Source organism: Erithacus rubecula, assembly GCF_903797595.1.
Source record: "Erithacus rubecula genome assembly, chromosome: 26".
NCBI classification, from domain to species: domain Eukaryota; kingdom Metazoa; phylum Chordata; class Aves; order Passeriformes; family Muscicapidae; genus Erithacus; species Erithacus rubecula.
The window spans coordinates 3,886,129-3,907,468 of NC_136678.1; the positions used below are offsets into that span (position 1 = coordinate 3,886,129).

The 21,340-nt window shown below is 54.0% G+C and overlaps 1 protein-coding gene across 1 annotated transcript; it reads left to right on the forward strand.

Moving 5' to 3' along the window:
- The first annotated feature begins 237 nt into the window (after positions 1-237).
- MDFI (MyoD family inhibitor) lies at positions 238-19,717 on the forward strand. The gene is made up of 4 exons (XM_079327461.1): positions 238-408; positions 13,773-13,937; positions 18,665-18,901; positions 19,407-19,717. The coding sequence occupies exons 1-4, from the start codon at positions 339-341 to the stop codon at positions 19,661-19,663; spliced, it is 729 nt and encodes a 242-aa protein (XP_079183587.1). The 5' UTR covers positions 238-338; the 3' UTR covers positions 19,664-19,717.
- Positions 19,718-21,340: the final 1,623 nt, after the last annotated feature.

Sequence of the window (21,340 nt, forward strand, 5' to 3'; positions counted from 1 at the left end):
GCTTCCAGCAGAAGCTCCCGGAGCGCTGCGGGCGCGGGTTTGGCCGCGTGTTTGCGCTCCCAACCTCCGGCTTTTTTTTTGTTTCGTTTTGTTTTGTTTAGCTTAATTTGATTTTTTTTTCTCTCTCTCTCTTTTCTTTTATTTTTGGAAGGAATTGAGGGAGAAAAAAAAATTTAAAAAGCCCCGAAGCCCAACCCCATCGCCGGGGCCGGGGGATGCGGGGCGGGCGCGGGGGCGGGCGCGGAGCCCGGCGGGGCCCCAGGTGAGCGGGACGGGACGGGTCCCGCAGCGAGCCCGGAGCTCCCGCACCCTCCGAGCCCCCCGAGCCCCCCGCACCCATGTCCAGGCCCGGTAGCCCCCGGCCGAGCCGCCCGGAGCAGCCCCGAGCGGAGCCGGTGCCGCCGCCAGGTACGGGGGGACACGGAGGGGACAAAGGGGAGCGGGGTGGGGACACGGTGGGAAACGTGGGGGACACGGGGGGGACACGGCTGGAGGGGGTGAGTGTGTGTGTGCACGAGTAGGGGCTGCTGTGTGCTCACGGGGAAGGTTTTGGGATCGCGGAGAAGATTTTAGGATCATGGAGAAAGTTTTGGGATCTTGGGGAAAGTTTTGGGATCCCGGGGAAAGTTTTAGGATCCTGGAGAAATCTGCGGGATCCCGGGGAAGGTTTTGGGATTCCGAGGAAAGTTTTGGGATCATGGGGAAGGCTGCAGGATCATGGGGAAGGTTTTGGGATCGTGGAGAAGGTTTTGGGAATCCAGGGAAGGCTTTGGGATCCCGGAGAAGGTTTGGGGATCCTGGGGAAAGTTTTGGAATCCCGGGGAAAGTTTTAGGATCATGGAGAAATCTGCGGGATCCCGGGGAAGGTTTTGGGATCCCGAGGAAGGTTTTGGGATCATGGGGACGGTTTTAGGATTCCGGGGAAGGTTTTAGGATCATGGGAAAGGTTTTATGATCCCAAGGAAGGTTTTGGGATCCCGGGGAAGGGTTTGGGATCCCGTGGAAGGTTTTAGGATCTCGGGGAAGGGTTTATGATCCGGGAAAAGTTTTAGGATCCCGGTAGGGTGTGTGCACGAGCGGGGGGTGTGTGCCGAGCTGCCGGGCACCGATTCCGGGATGAATAAATCGATGGATTCAGTGTGCAGGGCTGGGGGCGCACGGCCGGGGGATCCGCTCGAACTTTGGGGGGTCGGGGATGCACTGGTGGGGTCGGAACGGGGGAGGGGGAGATGAGAACACGGCTGGGGGTGGGGAGGGGGTGTGAGCAGGGATCGGGGGGAGAAAATGTATGGCTGAGTGTTTGTGCAGGGCTGTGAACATCTGGGGGTGTGACTGAACATCTGGGTGTGTGTTTGGGTGTGATTGTGAATATCTGAGTGTGTTTGTGTGTGATTGTGAATATCTGAGTGTGTGTTTGTGCAGATTTGTGAGCTCTGAGTGTGTGTGTGTGAACATCTGGGTGGGTGTGTGTGTGTGACTGTGAATATCTGAGTGTGTGTTTGTGCAGAGTTGTGAGCTCTGAGTGTGTGTTGGTGTCCCTGGCAGTATTTGGGGGTGTGTTTGGGTGTGTTTGTGCAGGATTTTGAGGATCTCAGTGTGTGTTTGTGCAGAGTTGTGAACATCTGGGTGCTTGTGCAGGGCTGTGAACATCTGGGCCTGTGTTTGGGTGTGATTGTGAACTCTGAGTGTGAACATCTGGGTGTGTGATTGGGAATATCTGAGTGTGTGTTTGTGCTCCTGGCAGTATTTGTGTGTGTGTTTGGGTATGTTTGTGCAGAACTGTGAATATCTGAGTGTGTGTTGGTGCCCCTGTCAGTGTTTGGGTGTGATTGTGAATATCTGAGTGTGTGTTTGTACATGATTTTGAACATCTGAGTGTGTGTTGGTGCCCCAGCAGTGTTTGGGTGTGTTTTTGAACTTCTGTGTGTGTGTGTGTGACTGTGAATGTCTGAGTGTGTGTTTGTACTCCTGGCAGTGTTTGAGTGAATGTTTGTGCAGGATTTTGAATATCTGAGTGTGTATTTGTGCCCCTGGCAGTGCCTGTGTGTGACTGTGAATATCTGAGTGTGTGTTTGTGAAGGATTTTGAACATCTGAGAGTGTGTTGGTGCCCCAGCAGTGTTTGGTTGTGTGTTCAGGTGTGTGTTTGTGAAGGATTTTGAATACCTGAGCGTGTGTTGGTGCCCCAGCAGTGTTTTTGTGTGACTGTGAATATCTGAGTGTGTGTTTGTGAAGGATTTTGAATACCTGAGCGTGTGTTGGTGCCCCAGCAGTGTTTTCCTGTGCCTGTGTTTGTGTGTGAGCTCAGCAGCTGCCGCCAGCCCGCCGGGATTTCTCATCCCCAACTCTCCAGCAGTTTCTGTCCCGGGGCCAAGCGCAGGGAGCAGTCGGGGGGTGCGAGTTCAACCCCCCGGGAATGGGGTGAGGGGCTGGGGGCTGCTCGGCAGCTCTGGGTGGGTTACAGGGATGGAAAAGTTTGGGGAATCCTCACTTTTTCCACCGAGCCCCCCGGGAGCCCCTCGGGGTCGGTGGCCCCAGAGCTATCCCCGCCAAACTGAAATAAAAAAATTGAATTAACTGCATAAATGAAATTGAATATAAACCCCACAATCCATCAGAGCAGGAGGCTGGGGGCACACACCGTGCTGACACAAAAGGGGCCAAATTCACGGCGGGATCAGCTCCCAAAATCTCCCAAAAATCGCCGGCGGGCACGGCGGCGCTCGGACCCGGCGTGTTGCCTTTGGCCGGGCTCGGGGCTTTGCAGAATAAATCCTCTTGTTCTCTCCCTCCTGCTCTTCCAGCTGGATGCTGCGGGCTGCGCTTCCCTCTGCTCCAGAGCCAGCCCCAAACAGCCCCGGGGCCCAGGCAGCTGCAGGGGGCTGCTTTCCCTGCATTTCCTTCCTTTTCCAGGTGGGAAATGCTGAGCTGGGAATGCAAAGAGCTTTTTGTGAGGGGTTTGTCCCCAGCCCCTTGTTTGCTCCTGTGCCAACAGCTGGAGGGGGAATTTAAAAAGCAGCTTTGAAATTATTTGGGGGAAATGGTTCTGGAGCTTTTGCACCTTCCGTGGTTCAGCTCCCAGGGGTGCTGGTGGCCTGAGAGGGAGCACTGGGACCTGGCTGAGGTGCTTGGGGACATCTGGGAGTGCCCAGTTCAGTGTTCCCAAGTTTAAGGGACGTCCATCAGTGCCCAGTTCAGTGTTCCCAAGTTTAAGGGACGTCCATCAGTGCCCAATTCAGTTTTCCCACCTTGGAGGGGCATCTGTGAGTGCTCAGTTTGATGTGTCCCTATTTGGGGACCCGTTGTTCCTATTCCCTGTTGGAGGGACACCCATGAGTTTCCAGTTTGGTATTCCCATCTTGAAGCAGCTTCCAGCAGTGCCCAGTTTGGTGTTTCCATCTTAGAGGGCATTGATCAGTGCCCAATTCAGTGTTTTCATGTTTGAGGGACATCCATGTGTGCCAATTCAGTTTTCTCATCTTGAGGGGTATCTCTGAGTGCCCAGTTTGGTGTGTCCCTGCTGTCCCTGCTGTCCCTGCTCCCATCTTGGAGGGACACCCCTGAGTGTCCAGTTCCATGTTCCCATGTTTGAGGGATATCCAGCAGTGCCCAGTTTGGTGTTCCCATCTTAGAGGGCATTGATCAGTGCCCAATTCAGTGTTTTCATGTTTAAGGGACATCCATGTGTGCCCAGTTCAGTTTTCCCATCTTGAGGAGCATCTCTGAGTGCCCAGTTTGGTGTGTCCCTGCTGTCCCTGCTGTCCCTGTTCCCTGTTGGAGGGACACCCCTGAGTGCCCAGTTCTGTGTTCTCAAGTTTAAGGGGCATCTCTGAGTGCCCAGTTTGGTATTTCCACCCTGGAGGGGCATCCACTGGTGCCCCAGTTTGGTGTTCCCATGTTTGAGGGACATTGATCAATGCCCAGTTTGGTGTTCCCAAGTTAAGGGACATCCCAAGTTTAAGGTTTTTGGGCACCCCCTGTTGTCCCTGTTCCCATGTTTCAAGGACATCCCTGAGTGTGTTCCCATGTTTGAGGGGTGTTGATCAGTGCCCAGTTTATGTCCCTGCTGTCCCTGTTCCCTGTTGGAGGGACATCCATGAGTTCCAGTTTGCTGTTCCCACCTTGCAGGGACATCCAGTCCTATTTTCCCACACTGAAGGGTCTCCCTTCCATCCCAAACCATCCCAAACCATCCCAAACCATCCCAAACTCATCCCAAACCATCCCCAACCATCCCAAACTCATCCCAAACCATCCCCAAACCATCCCAAACCATCCCCAACCATCCCAAACTCATCCCCAACCATCCTAAACTCATCCCAAACTATCCCAAACCATCCCCAAACCATCCCAAACCATCCCAAACCATCCCAAACCATCCCCAACCATCCCAAACTCATCCCAAACCATTCCCAACCGTTCCCAACTATCCCCAACCATCCCCAACCATCCCAAACCATCCCAAACCATCCCAAACCATCCCAAACTCATCCCAAACCATCCCAAACCATCCCAACCATCCTCAACCATCCCAAACTCATCCCCAACCATCCCCAAACCATCCCAAACCATCCCAAACCATCCCCAACCATCCCAAACCATCCCAAACCATCCCAAACCATCCCAAACCATCCCCAACCATCCCAAACTCATCCCAACCATCCCAAACCATCCCAAACTCATCCCAAACCATCCCCAAACCATCCCAAACCATCCCAAACCATCCCAAACCATCCCAAACCATCCCAAACTCATCCCAAACCATCCCCAAACCATCCCAAACCATCCCAAACCATCCCAAACCATCCCAAACCATCCCAAACCATCCCAAACCATCCTCAACCATCCCAAACTCATCCCCAACCATCCCAAACTCATCCCAAACCATCCCAAACCATCCCAAACTCATCCCAAACCACCCCAAACCATCCCAAACCATCCCAAACTCATCCCAAACCATCCCAAACCATCCCAAACCATCCAAAACCATCCCAAACTCATCCCCAACCATCCCAAACTCATCCCAAACCATCCCCAACCATCCCAAACCATCCCAAACCATCCCAAACTAATCCCAAACCATCCCAAACTCATCCCAAACCATCCCCAAACCATCCCAAACCATCCCAAACCATCCCAAACTAATCCCAAACCATCCCAAACTCGTCCCAAACCATCCCAAATCATCCCCAACCATCCCAAACTCATCTCCAACCATCCCAAACTCATCCCAAACCAGCCCAAACTCATCCCAAACCATCCCAAATCATCCCCAACCATCCCAAATCATCCCCAACCATCCCAAACTCATCCCAAACCATCCCAAACTCATCCCAAACTCATCCCAAACTCATCCCAAACTCATCCCAAACTCATCCCAAACCATCCCAAACCATCCCAAACTCATCCCAAACCATCCCCAACCATCCCAAACCATCCCCAAACCATCCCAAACCATCCCAAACTCATCCCCAACCATCCCAAACCATCCCCAAACCATCCCAAACCATCCCCAAACCATCCCCAAACCATCCCAAACTAATCCCAAACCATCCCAAACTCATCCCAAACTCATCCCAAACCATCCCCAAACCATCCCAAACCATCCCAAACCATCCCAAACTAATCCCAAACCATCCCAAACTCATCCCAAACCATCCCAAATCATCCCCAACCATCCCAAACTCATCTCCAACCATCCCAAACTCATCCCAAACCAGCCCAAACTCATCCCAAACCATCCCAAATCATCCCCAACCATCCCAAACTCATCTCCAACCATCCCAAACTCATCCCAAACCAGCCCAAACTCATCCCAAACCATCCCAAACTCATCCCAAACTCATCCCAAACTCATCCCAAACTCATCCCAAACTCATCCCAAACTCATCCCAAACCATCCCAAACCATCCCAAACCATCCCAAACTCATCCCCAACCATCCCAAACCATCCCCAAACCATCCCAAACCATCCTCAACCATCCCAAACTCATCCCAAACTCATCCCCAACCATCCCAAACTCATCCCAAACTCATCCCAAACCACCCCAAACCAAATTTTTTGTTTCCACTTCAATGTTTATTAATTTTTATTTACGTTACAGCATTTTAGTTAGTAAGTTAAAAAATGGAGTCGTGTTTTTATATTATTTTTTTAAGGCTAAATGGTTCAAAATTGAGAAATGTGACTTCAATTCTTTTTTGCTTTTAATTTAATAACTGATTACTTGTGACTCACAATGCATTTTTTTTTTTATTTAATCATATAAAATTACTTTGGCTCATGAAGAAGAAGGTGAAAAAGGCAAAACTTTTGCCTTAAAACTTTCATTTTTCTTTACATCTATTTCTATATTTTAAAACCTTTGATTCTAAATTCGGACACACAGCACAGAAAGTTCAAAATTCCCAATTTCCAAGGTTCTAACACCCCTCAAACCTTGCCTGTGTCCCGATTTGGCAGCTCAGAGTTTGGGACACACATTTTTCTTTAATTCTTTCTGCCTGTTCTCAAAGATTTTGCCTCGAGGTGTAAGAGGAGGAGGAGGAGAACACACACAAAAAAAAAATCTGTTTTGTGCTCAGCTCCAAACACGAAACATTCAGACCCAAAATATCCCCTGGGGGTTGGGAATTCTTTACTGGGACTGCTCTGGGTTGGGGTAAAAACAAAGAAAAACCCCATCCAAAAATCAAAATAAACCGATTTTTTTCTTGTCTCAGCACAGATTGAAATGCAGAATTGCAGAGTTGCACGCAGCCATCCTCAAAGTGCAAAAACCCCTCCCAGAAAAAAACAAAAAAAAGACCCTGAAAGAAACAAAACTGTATTTTTTTTACCCCACAGCGAGATTTTTCTGCAGCATTTCTGTTTTTCTTTCCAAGTTTTTTCTTGTCAGCTCCTGAAAACGCTTGGCTTGTGAAGGGAAAGAAAAAAAAAGCCCCAAGCACAAAAAATAAATTTAAAAAATAATAAAAAAAAAAAAAAGGAGAATTCTGGCTTTTTTCAAAGTTCCTGGATTTGAACAAAACAAATTCGCCCCTGATTGAATTTCCTTGGAAATTCTGGGGCTGCAGAAACCCAAACCCTCCTCGGGGGATTTCTGGAATTTTCTATGCCTGGAGTTCCCTCTCCTATGGGATGGGCACCCCAAAAATCCCTTCCCACCTGCCAAATTTTGGGATTTGTGCTTGAGAGAGGAGTCCCAACCTACAGAGAGTGTGAGCAGCAGCAATGAGAATTTTGTTTCCACAGGGGATTTTTTTTGGGAAAATCTCATTTTTTCTGCCTCAGTTTCCCCCTGAATTGAGGCAAATTTATTTTACTTTTTTTAGGAAAATCCCTGGAGCTCAGGGAAGGTGATTTCAATCTGTGCTGGGATGAAAGGGGCTAGAGAAATTCAAATTATTCTCCTGGTTGATAACAGTGCCCAGTGATCTGCTCCTCAATTAACTTTTTTTTTTTAATTTTTTTTTTTAAGGATTTAGGTGGGGAAGACACAAATTTTCCCTGGCAGGACCTGTGCTGGTTTAACCCCCAAGGTTACCCAATTACCAGCCTGGCTTGGGTTTTAATTACTCCCTCCATAATTTCTCCCAGCTCTGTAATTCCCAAAATCTCCTTGGATCTGATATCCCAACCTCCAGGGATAATTGCTTTTCCTTAAGGATTTCCCCCTGTGTCCTTCCTCTCCTGATTTCACAGATTTTCCATTTTTTGGGGAGTTTTTTTTTGCCCCAGCTTGGGTTTTTTTCCTGTTGTCCCATTTTTTTCCCCCATTCCCCACCCCCCACAGCGTTTTTGGGATTTTTTTAGGTTGGTTTTGGGGTAAGACCTGGTGCTGGGAGATGAGGAAAGGAACCAGTTTTGTGTCCTGAGAATTTTTGTCCAGATTTTAAAAATCCCTTCTTCCCACACTGAAATGATGCCTCAATACCCACAAAATACAAATATATTTACATTAAACCCATTTTTGCTGCTTAAGGAATAATTCTTCCCAAACTGCTGCAATGCCAGAGGTGCTTCTTGCAGGGAATTTATATTTTCTCTTCCCTGAAACTCCTTGTAGGAAAAATTCCTGCATGAATTGGGGTTGGGATTTGTAGGGACACCGACCTGGGGTTGGGGTTTTGTCACCAAGGTCAAACTCCCAGCAGGGATGGAATGGATGGATGCTGCTCCTGACCTGTCTGGCCCCAAAATTCCTCCCTCCCTTCCCACCCAAATCCTATAAATAACAAATAACAACAACTCCCAGCCTGCTGAGCTATTTGGGGTTTTTGTGGGTTTATATTTTTTTGCTTTGTTTTGCTTTTTGTGCATTTAGGAAGTCACTTCTCATAGAAACCACATTTTTTTTTTTTTTTTTTTTTTTTTTTTTAAACTGGATTCCTCACTGTCCCAGAATTGTTTATCCAAAGCTTTGCCCAGGTGAGCAGAGAACCCAAAAGTTTTCCAGGTGGGAAGCAAAGCTGTGCTGGATGTGTCCTGGCCACATTTTGGGCATCTCTCCTTCCCACTTTTCCTTTCCCTGCCTGTCCCAGAATCCAAGGGAGCCTTGGTGTTTTCATTTCAGACTGACTGGAAATAAAACTTTGGGATTTTTCGAACTTTCAAACCAGGATTTTGCTTCCCTCTGCTCCCACCTGGCTCAGAGGATGGGAGGGATTTGCTCCAGTGCTGTCTCTTCTGCACTGGAAACCTGGAATAGCCCTGGAATATTTCTGGAATATCTCTGAAATATCCCTGGAATATTTCTGGAGTATCTGTAGAATATCCTTGGAATAGCCCTGGAACATTCCTGGAATATCAATGGAATATTCCTGGAATATTTCTGGAATATCTCTGGAGTATCTCTGGAATATCCTTGGAATATCCCTGGAAGATCTCTGGAATTATCCCTAGAATATCTCCAGAATATCTCTGGAATCTCCCTGGAATATTTCTGGAATATCTCTGGAATATTTCTGGCATATCCCTGGAATATTTTGGAATATTTCTGGAATATCTCTGGAATATTTCTGGAATATCCCTGGAATATCTCAGGAATATCTCTGGAATATCCCTGGAATATCTTTGGAATATCCCTGGAATATCTCTGGAATATCTTTGGAATATCTTTGGAATATCTCTGGAATATCTTTGGAATATCCCTGGAATATCCCTGGAATATCTCTGGAATATCTCAGGAATATTTCTGGAATATTTCTGGAGTATTTCTGGAATATCCCTGGAATATCAATGGAATATTGCTAGAATATCCCTGCAATAGCCCAGGCAGGCACTTGGTTGGGCCAGGAAAACCAGGAGAGATCTCAGGCTCGTTTTATCTGCATGAAAAAAGGATTTTTATCCGTATGAAAAAAGGATTCGAGAGCTGCCAGCCCGAGGAGCTGGGCTGCTAATGGAATTCCCATCCCTCTCCTGCCACCAGATTCCTTCCCCCAGACCCAGAGGAGCTCGGGAGGGACAGGGAGATGAGAGCCCAGGATCTGTGGGGATCATCAGCCCCAGCCCAGGAATGCTGAGCAGGAGCCATGGGATGCCCTGGCTGGGTCTGACCCCACCCCACACCCTCCGCGGGTCTGGGACCACACCCAGCTGGGGCTAAGGAACCCTAAAAGATTTTTGGGAGCTGTGGCTGTGCTGTGGCTCGTGGCTGTGCTCCCTCCAGGGTGATGCTCCTGCCTTTTGTTTGTCCAGCTCTTTGGGAATGCTGAGCTCAGCTCATCAGCAATTCCCACCCGAAGCACAAAATAATTCCCCTGATCAGAGCCAGGGGGTGGCCCCGAAGCTCCTGCATTCCCAGAGGGATGTTGGTACTTTTTGCAGGAATTTTTTGGGATCTATAAAACCTTCCAGCTTCTTTGCATCTTTCCTCTCTCCTATTTTCCCACCCCTGATGGACTTTGGAGCTCCCTGATCCATCCATGACGGATGGATTTGGACTTTGGGAATGGGGAGAATAATCAGAAAACCTGCTCCATGTCCATGTCCTGGGCTTGGCAGAAGAAAGTAACTCCACATCTATCACTTTCCTGATCTCTGGTTCCTCAGGGCACTGCTGTGCTTTATTGAAGCAGAAATTATTATTTTTGAATGCCTTGTTACCTCTGTTCCCAAAAAACCAGATCTGAGCTGCTCTCTGGCACCTCCACATCTCCCATGTGCTGCTCCTTGGGGAGCCTTGGACTCACCCCAGGCTCTGAGGAGGATTTGCCCTGGCCAGGAAGGGTCTGGGGGTGCAGGAGTTTGGGGAAAAAGTGAGAAATGTCCCATCCCAAGAGCTGGCTCAGCTCTGGGTTTTGCCCAGGCTCGTGGTTGGTTTTAAACCTGGTGGATTCAGGGCAGGTCTGGTTCTGTTCTGGGCAGCAGGAGAAGGGATCCAGGGGGGCTCAGCTTGGCAGGGCACCCCTGGAGCAGGACTGGGGGGATTTAAAGGAGCTGGGGGCTGTGGGATGAGCCTGTGGCAGTGATGGGAGGGTCTGCTCACCCTGTCCTGTGCCAGCACAGCTGCTGCCTCTTCTTGGGGGCATTTGGGAGCTGCTGCTCCAGCGTTTCCTGGGGCATTCCCTCTGCACTTCCCTGAATATTGCCTCTGCATTTCCCAAAACATTCCCTCTGCATTTCCCAAAACATTCCCTCTGCATTTCCCTGAATATTGCCTCTGCATTTCCCTGGATGTTCCCTCTGCATTTCCCTGGACATTTCTTCTGTATTTCCCAGAATATTCCCTCTGCATTTTCTTGGATATTCCCTGTGCTCTTCCCTGTGCATTCACTCTGCATTTCCCTGAGCATTCCCTTGACATTTCCTTGGACATTCCCTGGACATTTCCTTGGACATTCCCTCTGCACTTCCCTGGATATTCTCTCTGCATTTCCTGGGACATTCCCTCTGCATTTCCCTGGAAATTCCCTGATTATTCCCTTTGCCTTTCCCTGAGCATTTCCTCTGCATTTCCCTGGACATTTTCTCTGCATTTCACTGAACATTCCCTCTGCACTTCCCTGATCATTCCCTCTTCATTTCCCTGGACATTCCCTGATTATTCCCTTTGCCTTTCCCTGAGCATTTCCTCTGCATTTCCCTGGACATTTCCTCTGCATTTCCCTGGACATTCCCTGGACATTTCCGTGAGCATTCCCTCTGCATTTCCTTCTCCCAGCCCCTCCCTGGGGTCGAGCTGTGACCCCAAGGGCACCCAGAGCCTTTCCCACCCCATTCCAGGGGGATCTGGGGGTCAGCACCCTCCCCACATTCCCCACGAGGCAGGGAAGGATCAGCTCCCCCCAAACTTCATTCCTCTCTATTTTTGTCCCTCTCCTGGCCAGCTTGTTCCCGGGGGAGTTAATTTAATTGCCACCTTCCTCTCTGTGGCTGTGGTTGTGTGTGAGCCCCTGTGCAGGGTAATTACAGGTGTGAAGTGGACACGGCAGGGACGGGCTGGGCTCCATCCCAGTCAGAGCTGGATGTCCCAGCCAGGTCCCACAGCCCCTCCTTGTCCTCAGGAATGGGCACAGAGTGATGAGGGATGCTCTGGAGGCAGCACAGAGGGACAGGGATCTGCTGTGCCAGCCCTTCTCCTGCTGCTGCACCTGATTTTCCAGCTTTTTCCCAAGCACTGACCTGCAGGGAAGGGGATTTGGGAGTGATGTGGTTGTTCTGGTGGGTTTGAAGCCCTGAACACACTCTGGGATTTCACAGCAGAAACCAGAGCTCTGATTCCTTCCCAGGGACTCTGATTCCTTCCCAGGGACTCTGATTCCTTCCCAGGGACTCTGATTCCTTCCCAGGGACTCTGATTCCTTCCCAGGGACTCTGATTCCTTCCCAGGGACTCTGATTCCTTCCCAGGGGTTCTGATTCCTTCTCAGGGGTTCTGATTCCTTCCCAGGGACTCTGATTCCTTCCCAGGGGTTCTGATTCCTTTTCAGGGGTTCTGATTCCTTTTCAGGGGTTCTGATTCCTTCCCAGGGGCTCTGATTCCTTCCCAGGGACACTGATTCCTTCCCAGGGGCTCTGATTCCTTCCCAGGGGTTCTGATTCCTTTTCAGGGGTTCTGATTCCTTCCCAGGGGTTCTGATTCCTTCTCAGGGGTTCTGATTCCTTCCCAGAGACACTGATTCCTTCCCAGGGACAGCTCTGGCTCCACTCAGAGCTCCTCATCCCCCAGCATTTCATGTCTGGCTCTGCATCAGGGCTGACTTGGGCCAGTCCAGGCCATGACAGAGGCTGTGGATTCAGCGATGTGTGGATTGTTATTCACCCCCACACCTCTACACCCATGAGGAGATGACAGCCTGCTCTCCTCACCTCTCTGTTTTGCCCCGGGCTTTCCGTGGGAATGGCTTTTCTCTGTCTGGGGCTCACGGGATTTGGGATTTGGAGCCAATGCTCTGGTGCAAAATGCAGCTGGAGCTGCTGGATTTCCCTTGGTTGAGCCCCAAAATCGCCTCACTGCGAGCAGGGGTCTGTGCTGGGATGAGTTTCCCCCCCTGTCTCAGGAGCTGCAGCACCCTGGGGAGGGCCCAGAGGGGAAACTGAGGCACGTTGAGACTTTGGGGGGTGTTGTGGAGCTGCATAACTCCAGACCAGCTGCAGCCCCTCTGCAGCATTTCCAGGCTTTTGCTGATCCCAGGGTGTGCTGGAACCCCCCAGCTCCCTTTATTATTCTCATTTTAATTATCCCTAATTGCCCTCCTTGCTCCTCAGCTCTGGTGTGTGGGAGCCTGGTTTTATCGAGGATAATGAAGTGTCCCAGGTCCCTTTCCCAATTCCCCTCCCCTCCCTGGCAGGACTCCTGTTGCAGCCAGGCCAATTATGGCTCTGCTCTCCCTCCCTCTGCCCAGCCTATAATTTAGTTTTATATAAAGTGCTCTCCAGCCCCTGTTGTGCAAGACATTGCTATTCCAGGGGATGGGCAGAGGGAGGGGCTGGGGGAGTGTGGGACCACACTGAGCCCCCCTGGGCACCCCACATTCCCATGGGATGGAGCAGGCACCCCACATTCCCTATGGGATGGATCAGACACCCCACATTCCCTGTGGGATGGATCAGACACCCCACATTCCCATGGGATGGAGCAAGCACCCCACATTCCCTGTGGGATGGAGCAGGAACCCCACATTCCCTGTGGGATGGATCAGACACCCCACATTCCCATGGGATGGATCAGACACCCCACATTCCCTGTGGGATGGATCAGACACCCCACATTCCCATGGGATGGAGCAAGCACCCCACATTCCCTGTGGGATGGAGCAGGGACCCCACATTCCCTGTGGGATGGAGCAGGGACCCCAAATTCCCATGGGATGGAGCAGACACCCCACATTCCCATGGGATGGAGCAGGCACCCCAAATTCCCATGGGATGGATCAGACACCCCACATTCCCTGTGGGATGGATCAGACACCCCACATTCCCATGGGATGGAGAGGGAAGGTGGCAGCCAGCTCCCGCTGGGAAGACAGTGGCCCTTTCATGGGAAGAGGGATGAAAAATCCAGTTTGAGCTGCTGAGTGTAACCAGATCCCTTGCCTTTTTGGAGAAGGAATGTGAGAGCTCGGGAGGGTTTTTGGGATGGAGCTGCAGCGGGGTGAGCAATGCGGAGAGATGCAGCCCAAATCCCCCGCGGTGCCCGGTGTGCCCCAGGGATGAGCTCGGCAATCAGAGCTCGGGAATCAATCAGAGCGCTGGCCGCAGCCCGGGGCGGTGTCTGGGGGTCTGGGTGAGTCGGGGGGCTCGGCTCTAACCCCATTTCTCTTGCAGAGGTGGCTGAGCCCTCGCTGCCTCCCCCGAGGCAAATCCCAGCGCTGCCGCTCGCCCGCCCCGCGGTGCCCAAGAAGGAGAAACCCCTGGAAGATGAGAAATCCGCAGCGGCGCTGACCAAAGCCCCCCGGGCCGAGCTCTGCGGCGCTCCCGAAGCTGTGACATGTGAGTGTTCCCTCGGTGGCACCGCCGGGACCCGAGCCCTGGGCTGCTGCCACCTCAGCAAAAAGCCGGGCAGAGGTGGGAACCCGGCTCCTCGCTTTGTTCCTTCCCACATCAAAGCTCCAAGCGAGCCTGAGTCACCTGGAGAGGCGAAAGTGAAGGGTGGTGGCATCCAGGGCGGCTCCCGGAGCTGCTTTGGGAAGGGTTGGGGTCCTGTGGGGTGAGGGATGAGTCTGCCCGGGATAGGAGCTCCCCCCAAAATCCCAGGGCGCGACTGGAGACTCACAAAGAACGTTTTTGTAGGCACAGTTTGGAGATGGCCCAGTGGGCACAGCAGTGGGATATTTCAGTGGCACAGCCCCGGGATGTCCCCATGTCACAGTCCCTGGATGTCCCCATGGCACAGCCCCAGGATGTTCCCATGGCACAGCTCTGGGGTATTTCCGTGACACAGCTCTGGGGTATTTATTTCCATGGGCACAGCTCTGGGATGTCCCTGTGGCACAGCTCTGGGGTATTTCTGTGCCACAGTCCTGGGGCATTTCCATGGGCACAGCTCTGGAGTATTTCTACAGGCACAGCCCCAGGATGTCTCTGTAGCACAGCTCTGGGATATTTCAGTGCCACAGCCCCGGGATGTCCCTGTGGCACAGCCCCGGGGTATTTCAGTGGCACAGCCCCGGGATGTCCCCATGTCACAGTCCCTGGATGTCCCCGTGGCACAGCTCTGGGATATTTCAGTGACACAGCCCCAGGATATCCCTGTGGCACAGCGCCGGGGTATTTCAGTGCTACAGTCCCGGGATATCCCTATGCCACAGTCCCAGGATGTCCCCATGCCACAGCCCCAGGATGTCCCCGTGGCACAGCTCCGGGGTATTTTTGTGGGCACAGCCCCGGGGTATTTCAGTGCCACAGCCCCAGGATGTCCCCGTGGCACAGCCCCGGGGTATTTCAGTGCCACAGCCCCAGGATGTCCCCGTGGCACAGCCCCGGGGTATTTTTGTGGGCACAGCCCCGGGGTATTTCAGTGCCACAGCCCCAGGATGTCCCCGTGGCACAGCCCCGGGGTATTTTTGTGGGCACAGCCCCGCGTCAGGAGCTCGGCAGCCGCTTGCAGGAGCGAAAGGAGACTCGCCCCATCCTGCCGGGCCAGCTCTTGCCTTGGCGAGTGCGGGACAAGGGTGAGGCTGGTGCCGAGCCTGGCTGAGCCGGGCTGTCCGCACAGAGCTGCTTTTGCTGCAGGCGGTGGCGGGGCCGGGCAGCGCCTCCCCAAACGCAATCCGTGAGAAAAGCCGGGCTGGGCCGGGCTGGGCTGGCACAGGGGTGCCCCAGCTCCGTTCCCCGGTGCAGGGCTGCGAGAGCAGAGCCGGCAGATGTGGGAGGCTCTCCTGGAGCCGTCCCATCCATCCTCCCCTGGCCGCCAGCCCGCATCCCAGCGTTTCTCTCCCAGGCTGCCGTTCCCTTTTTGCTGGATGCAGCTTCCCCTTCCCAGCATGGATGGAAGCTTCCCAGCGGGATGAGGAGCGGGGCTGTCCCTCCGGAGGGCGGCCGGGGGAGGGGAAAGGATGGAGAAATACGGGAGTGCAGCGGGGAGAGCGCACGTTTCCTGCGGCGGAGCCCGAGCGCAGCATCTGGGAGCTGGGCCGGCTGCCCACAGACATTCTGCACGCCTGAGTCACACCGCAGCCTCGGCACGGCCCCCCTCCCCTGCCCAGCCCAGCCCCCCGGCCGCCCCCCACGGGCCCCGGGGCTGGGGGGGACTTGGGCACCCTCCTCCTCCTCCTGTTGGGTGGAGGGACCTTCCTTTCTCCTCGCTGGGAAATGAGCAGCGTCACCTCTGGTGTCCCCCACTCCTCACTGCGCTGCTCTTGGGGAGGTCACCTTTGATTTTGGGGGGTTATTCCCCCTTTGACAGGACCTGGGAACCACATTTAGGCTCTCCCATGGGATTCCCGTGCCCGTGCAAGCTCAGGAGGGACCTGGCACAAGGAGCTGTGGGATGCAGGTGCCAGGACTGGCCCCTCGAGGATCAGCACTGCTGCTCCAGTCCAGTTTTCCATTATTTTGGAACACTGGGATTGTGGATTTGGGGCTCTGGGTGCTGAGTTTCAGGTGACCACAATATTCCAAGCCCTGGCTGGGGGAGGGTCCCAGCAGGGTGACCTGGTGATGCTGCCTGAGGGAATCCAGGAGCATCACCTCGTTGGGAAACCCAGACTGACCATCCAGGAGGTTTTTGGTTCTTGAAGAGCTGTACACAAGCAGTTTTCCCCAAAATCCTGTTTTTCCAGGCCCCACTCCTGCCCAGACTCCCACATACTGGGGAGCTGGAGGTGCCTCTTTAGAAGAGCTTTGGCCTCATGTCTTAAAGTCTGTCCTAAAAAAATGGAAGCTATTTTCCCTGACTTTGAGGTGGGGGGGGGGGGGATTCCTGGCTGCCCTTGGCTGCCCCTCGCCGGAGCCAGAGCGTGATTTTGATTTACAAACAATTTAATCTGAGGAATGCAGCGAAATGGGAAGTGCCAAGTGCATCCTGCTGCAATCCCAGAGAATCCAGCTGCTGTCTGGGGCTGCTGAGCTGCTGCTGGGTCACTCTGGACTTGGCTCCCTGTGGGCTCAGCCCCTTCCTGCCACAGCCCTGTGGTCACCTCAGTGCCATCCCAGTGCACACACAAGGGTACACAGGGGTGAACCTCGCACCAGGAGGTTTTTAGGGAGGGGAGACAATTCCTGTTTTGTCCAAGACCTGTTTTCTGTCTCCCCAGCCTTCCATCTCTCCTGCTTTCAGCCCACTCTTCCCGCTCAGCTCTGCTTATTTTAAGTTCCCTTCCCAGCGGGTGTCAACGACCAAGCTCCCAGTTTAACCCAGCCCAGCCTGGTAAAACCAAGCACTGGGACCATCCACTTGTGTCTTTCACCTTCCACCTATTTTATTTTCACCTTCCACCCACTTTATTTTCACCTTCCATCTGTTTTGTTTTTGTGGATGCAGGACAGGGGCCGCCTGTGCCCACCCCACCCTGTGTCCCCCCGTGCCCTGCACAGAAAGCAGCTCCTGTTCCCTGGTGCCAAGAGGTGCCTTTGCCCTCGAGCCTCTCCCCTGAATCATCCCTTGTTTACAGCCCTGGGAGAGGAAAAACAAAGTTTGGCCAAAGCACCACCAGACACCACCAGACCAGAGATTTGATTTGATTTAATTTGTGGCATTGCTGAGGAGGATGATGGGGGCTGGTTCCCCATTCCCTGTGCTGGTTCCCAGCTCTGTCCCAGAGCACTGGGATGAGGAGGCAGGGTGGGGACAGGGCAGGAGCAAGGGGCTGAGCCACCCCTGTGGCTCTGGCAGGACACGAGAGGCTGGAGGGAGGCACAGACACAGCTCACAGTTATTTTCCTCCTCCTGCAGAGAAGTTCAGCCAGAGGTTGGGGAGACCTTAAGGAAGTGGCTGCAAGGCTGGGGAGAGGAGCAGGCTGGCTCTGCAGTGCTGCTCTGCCTTTCAGAGGGCACTGGGGACATCCAGGAGCTCTGTCCTGCAGCCTCGGTGGCTTCATCTCCTCCTTCATGATGAGCTTCAGCACATCCTTCATGACAAATCTTCATTTCTTGGGGTTTTCTCATCCCTTCTTTCCTGGTTTGTAGGACAGGTGTCTGCCAATAAAGGCAGGAGCTTCTCTTTGAAATGGAGAATGTAAACCCCCTCCTTCCAAATTATTATAATTTGGAAATTAAGGGATGCTCAGGCAAAGAGATGGGAATTAGGAATAACAGTTCTTTACTAGGACGATTAAAATAGAAATACAGTATTACAAAGAACAATCCCAAAACACTGCCAGAGTCAGAATCCAAGCTGACACCCGTCAGTCAGTCAGGGTGGTGGCAGCAGTCCCATTCAATGGTGGCTGCATCCTCCTGCAGTGGCAGATGTGGTTCAGCTGGAGCAGTGCTCCTGGAGAAGGTGCAGTTTCCTCTGCAGGTCCAGGGATGATGTGGAAAGGTCTGGCTTTCCTCTGGAATCCAGTGGGAAAGGTGCTCTGGTGTTCCAAATCTCAGTTTTTATCTGGGTAGGAAAGGCTTGGCTCCTCCCCTAGCTGGAGCATCTCCCAGTGGGATGATGGAATTTTATCAGTCATGCACTGGGACTCAATGGCCATGAACAGGAGATATCTCCTGGAGGGAGGATGGGCTGTGGAAAGATAAAGATGATTGTCCCAGCTGGTTTAAAGATGGCCCATTAGCAGATAATGTGTGCCAGGAGATAAAGATCACTGCCACACCCAGTTTGTAACAATGGTCCATTAACAGGAGATATCTCCCACAGAGATAAGAATCGCTGCCACACCCAGTTTGTAACAATGGCCCATTAACAGGTGATACCTCCTGGATGAAGGGTGGGTCATGGGAAAGATAAAGATGATTGTCCCAGCTGGTTTAAAGATGGCCCATTAGCAGAGAATATGTGCCAGGAGATCAGGGTCACTGCCACACCTGGCTGCAACAGATGGGGACAGAATCCACATTGCTGGGCACATCAACCCAACACACCTTCCTCTCTCTGGAACCTTCTCCTTCTTCCCTCCAGCCACTTTCCTATTCCATTTCCATCCTCTTGGACCATCACCATCACCCCACACCCAGCTGGGGACCAGATTCTGTTTCTCTCCTGGATCTGGGCACCCATTTCTCCCAGCAGAGAGGGTAGGGGAGTTTAACACTCTGCTCTCCCCCCCAGGCCAGCCCCAGGAGCAGCCACCCCCGCAGCCCCCCTGCACCCTGCTGCTGCCCAACGGCGCCGGGCGGGGCCCGGGGGTGGGCGTGGCCCGGGGGGAGGCGGGGAACGGGAGCTGCCGCGCCCAGAAACCCCCGCGGAAGCTGCAGCCCCACCACCCTGTCCACAGCCAGGGCAGCAAGAAGAGCAAGGGCAGCTCCAAGTCTCCCTCTTCACACATCCCCATTGAGGCGCAGGAAGGTACTGGCTGTTTACAGCCCTTCTCCTCGGGGTCCTCATCCCTTGGGATCTCTTGGGTGGCATCCTCAAATCCTTCATCCCTGGGATCTCTTGGGTGGAATCCTCAGGGTCTTCATCCCTGGGATCTCTTGGGTGGAATCCTCTGAACCCTGGGGCCCTTCATCCCTGAGATCTCTTGGGTTGAATCCTCAGGCCCCTCATCCCTTGGGATCTCTTGGGTGGCATCCTCAGGCCCCTCATCCCTTGGGATCTCTTCGGGCATCCTTTGATCCCTCAGGCCCCTCATCCCCTGGGATCTCTCTGGGCATTCTCTGAGCCTGGACCCTCCTGGCAGCCTCTGCGGGGCGGGTGCTGAGTGGGGCCGTCTCCTCTCCTCCAAAATTGGTCTCTCCTGAGGGCTGTGTGTTGACCCCTTTTCCCCTCCCTTCCCTGAATTCCCGAGGGAGGATTCCCACCCTTGTGGTGCTCCCCCCATCCCGTGTCTCACCCGCGCGTTCCTCCCCAGACTGCTGCGTCCACTGCATCCTCTCCTGCCTCTTCTGCGAGTTCCTGACCCTCTGCAACATCGTGCTGGACTGTGCCACCTGCGGCTCCTGCACCTCCGAGGACTCCTGCATCTGTTGCTGCTGCTGCAACTCGGGCGAGTGCGCGGACTGCGACCTGCCCTGCGACATGGACTGCGGCATCATCGACGCCTGCTGCGAGTCCGCCGACTGCCTGGAGATCTGCATGGAGTGCTGCGGGCTCTGCTTCTCCTCCTGAGGGGTCCCTCTGGGCGGGGGAGCCGCGCCGGGAGCCCCCAGGCTGCGGCCGGTGCCTTGGAGCTGGCGGAGGAGGAGAATCCCCCGCTGGAATTGTCATGAGCGAATCCCCCGCTGGAATTGTCGTGAGCGAATCCCCGGCTGGAATTGTCATCCTCGGAGAGGAGCCTGCCCGGGGAGTGAACCCAGAGGGGGCTCTGGCTCTGGCAGTGTCCTGTCCTGCTCCATCTCTGCCAGCACAGGGGGACAGAGCCGCCTGCCACCTGAGCCGAGAGCAGGAGTGTCCTGCAGAGCCACACCAGAGCCTGGCGTTGGGGACATTGGGGACAGTCCGTCCTGGAGAGCCACCCCTGAGTCTGGCGTTGGGGACATTGGGGACAGCCCGTCCTGCAGAGCCACCTCTGAGTCTGGCGTTGGGGACATTGGGGACGGTCCGTCCTGGAGAGCCACCCCTGAGTCTGGCGTTGGGGACATTGGGGACAGCCCGTCCTGCAGAGCCACCCTAGATCCTGGCACTGGGGACAGCCCGTCCTGAAGAGCCACCCCTGAGTCTGGCGTTGGGGACATTGGGGACAGCCCGTCCTGCAGAGCCACCCTGGATCCTGGCACTGGGGACATTGGGGACAGCACTCCGAGGGGGTTACAGGGGGTGGCCCAGAGCATATTTTACCCTCCGGGGACATCACCAAGGACACCTCCAAGGCTGAGTGACCCCCCGGGCCATGCTGGAGCCTCCCCCCGCCCTGGGGGTCGTGTCCTGCCAGCCCTTGTGCCCTCGGTGCTCAGCCAAGTGCAATAAATCCCCGGGAGAAACCTTTCCTACAGCCGGAGCTGTGTCCCCTGGCTGTCCCAGTGTGTCCCCCGTGTGTCCCCCGTGTGTCCCCTGGCTGTCCCAGAGTGTCCCCTGGCTATCCCAGAGTGTCCCCCGGGTGTCCCAGTGTGTCCCCCGGCTGTCCCAGCGTGGGGGGGCTCGGTGGCTCGGTCGGTGCCAAATGACCCCCAGCAATTGTTGTCCCCGTGCCACCATCCCGGGACAGGTGTGGTGGCTGGGTGGGGGTGGCAGACACCCCGCTGAGGAGCTGGGGAGACGGGAAGGGAAGTGTCACGGTATTTTATATATTTTTTGTTGTTGTTGTTCCTTTTTACTGTAAATAAAGGTCTCTCTTCGTTTCTGGCTGGCGGCTGGCCCAGCACGTGCTCTGCAGGGCACTCCCTGGGGACACAGCTCCCTGTCCCCTGTCCCTGCAGCCTGTCCTGCTCCCAGCTGGCTTTGGGGACATGGGACAGGTCAGTGAAAGCCCCAGGGTGCTCCTGTTGGCTCCTTGTGCTGGGAAGGAACACGCAGGAGGACTCTGTGTCCTCGGCTGAGGGAACAGGTTGAGGCTCTGGAGTGTCCCCTCGCTGTCCCTGCCATGTCACCAACCCCAGGACACAAATCCCCCACAGGAGAAAATAAAAAATGTGAATTTAGGGTGGTGAGGTCGAAGCCCTTGGAATTGGGGTGGCTTTGGCCACTCTGCTGCCACCCCCAGCCCTGGGTGGGACCCCCAGCCCTGGGTGGGACTCCCAGCCGTGTCACCAGCTCAGGGACCACCACCCACCCCGGGGTCCCGCTGGAAAAGCCGGGCTGGCCCTGCTCTGCTGCTGCCTGGGCTGAAGCTGAACCAGGAGGGAAAAC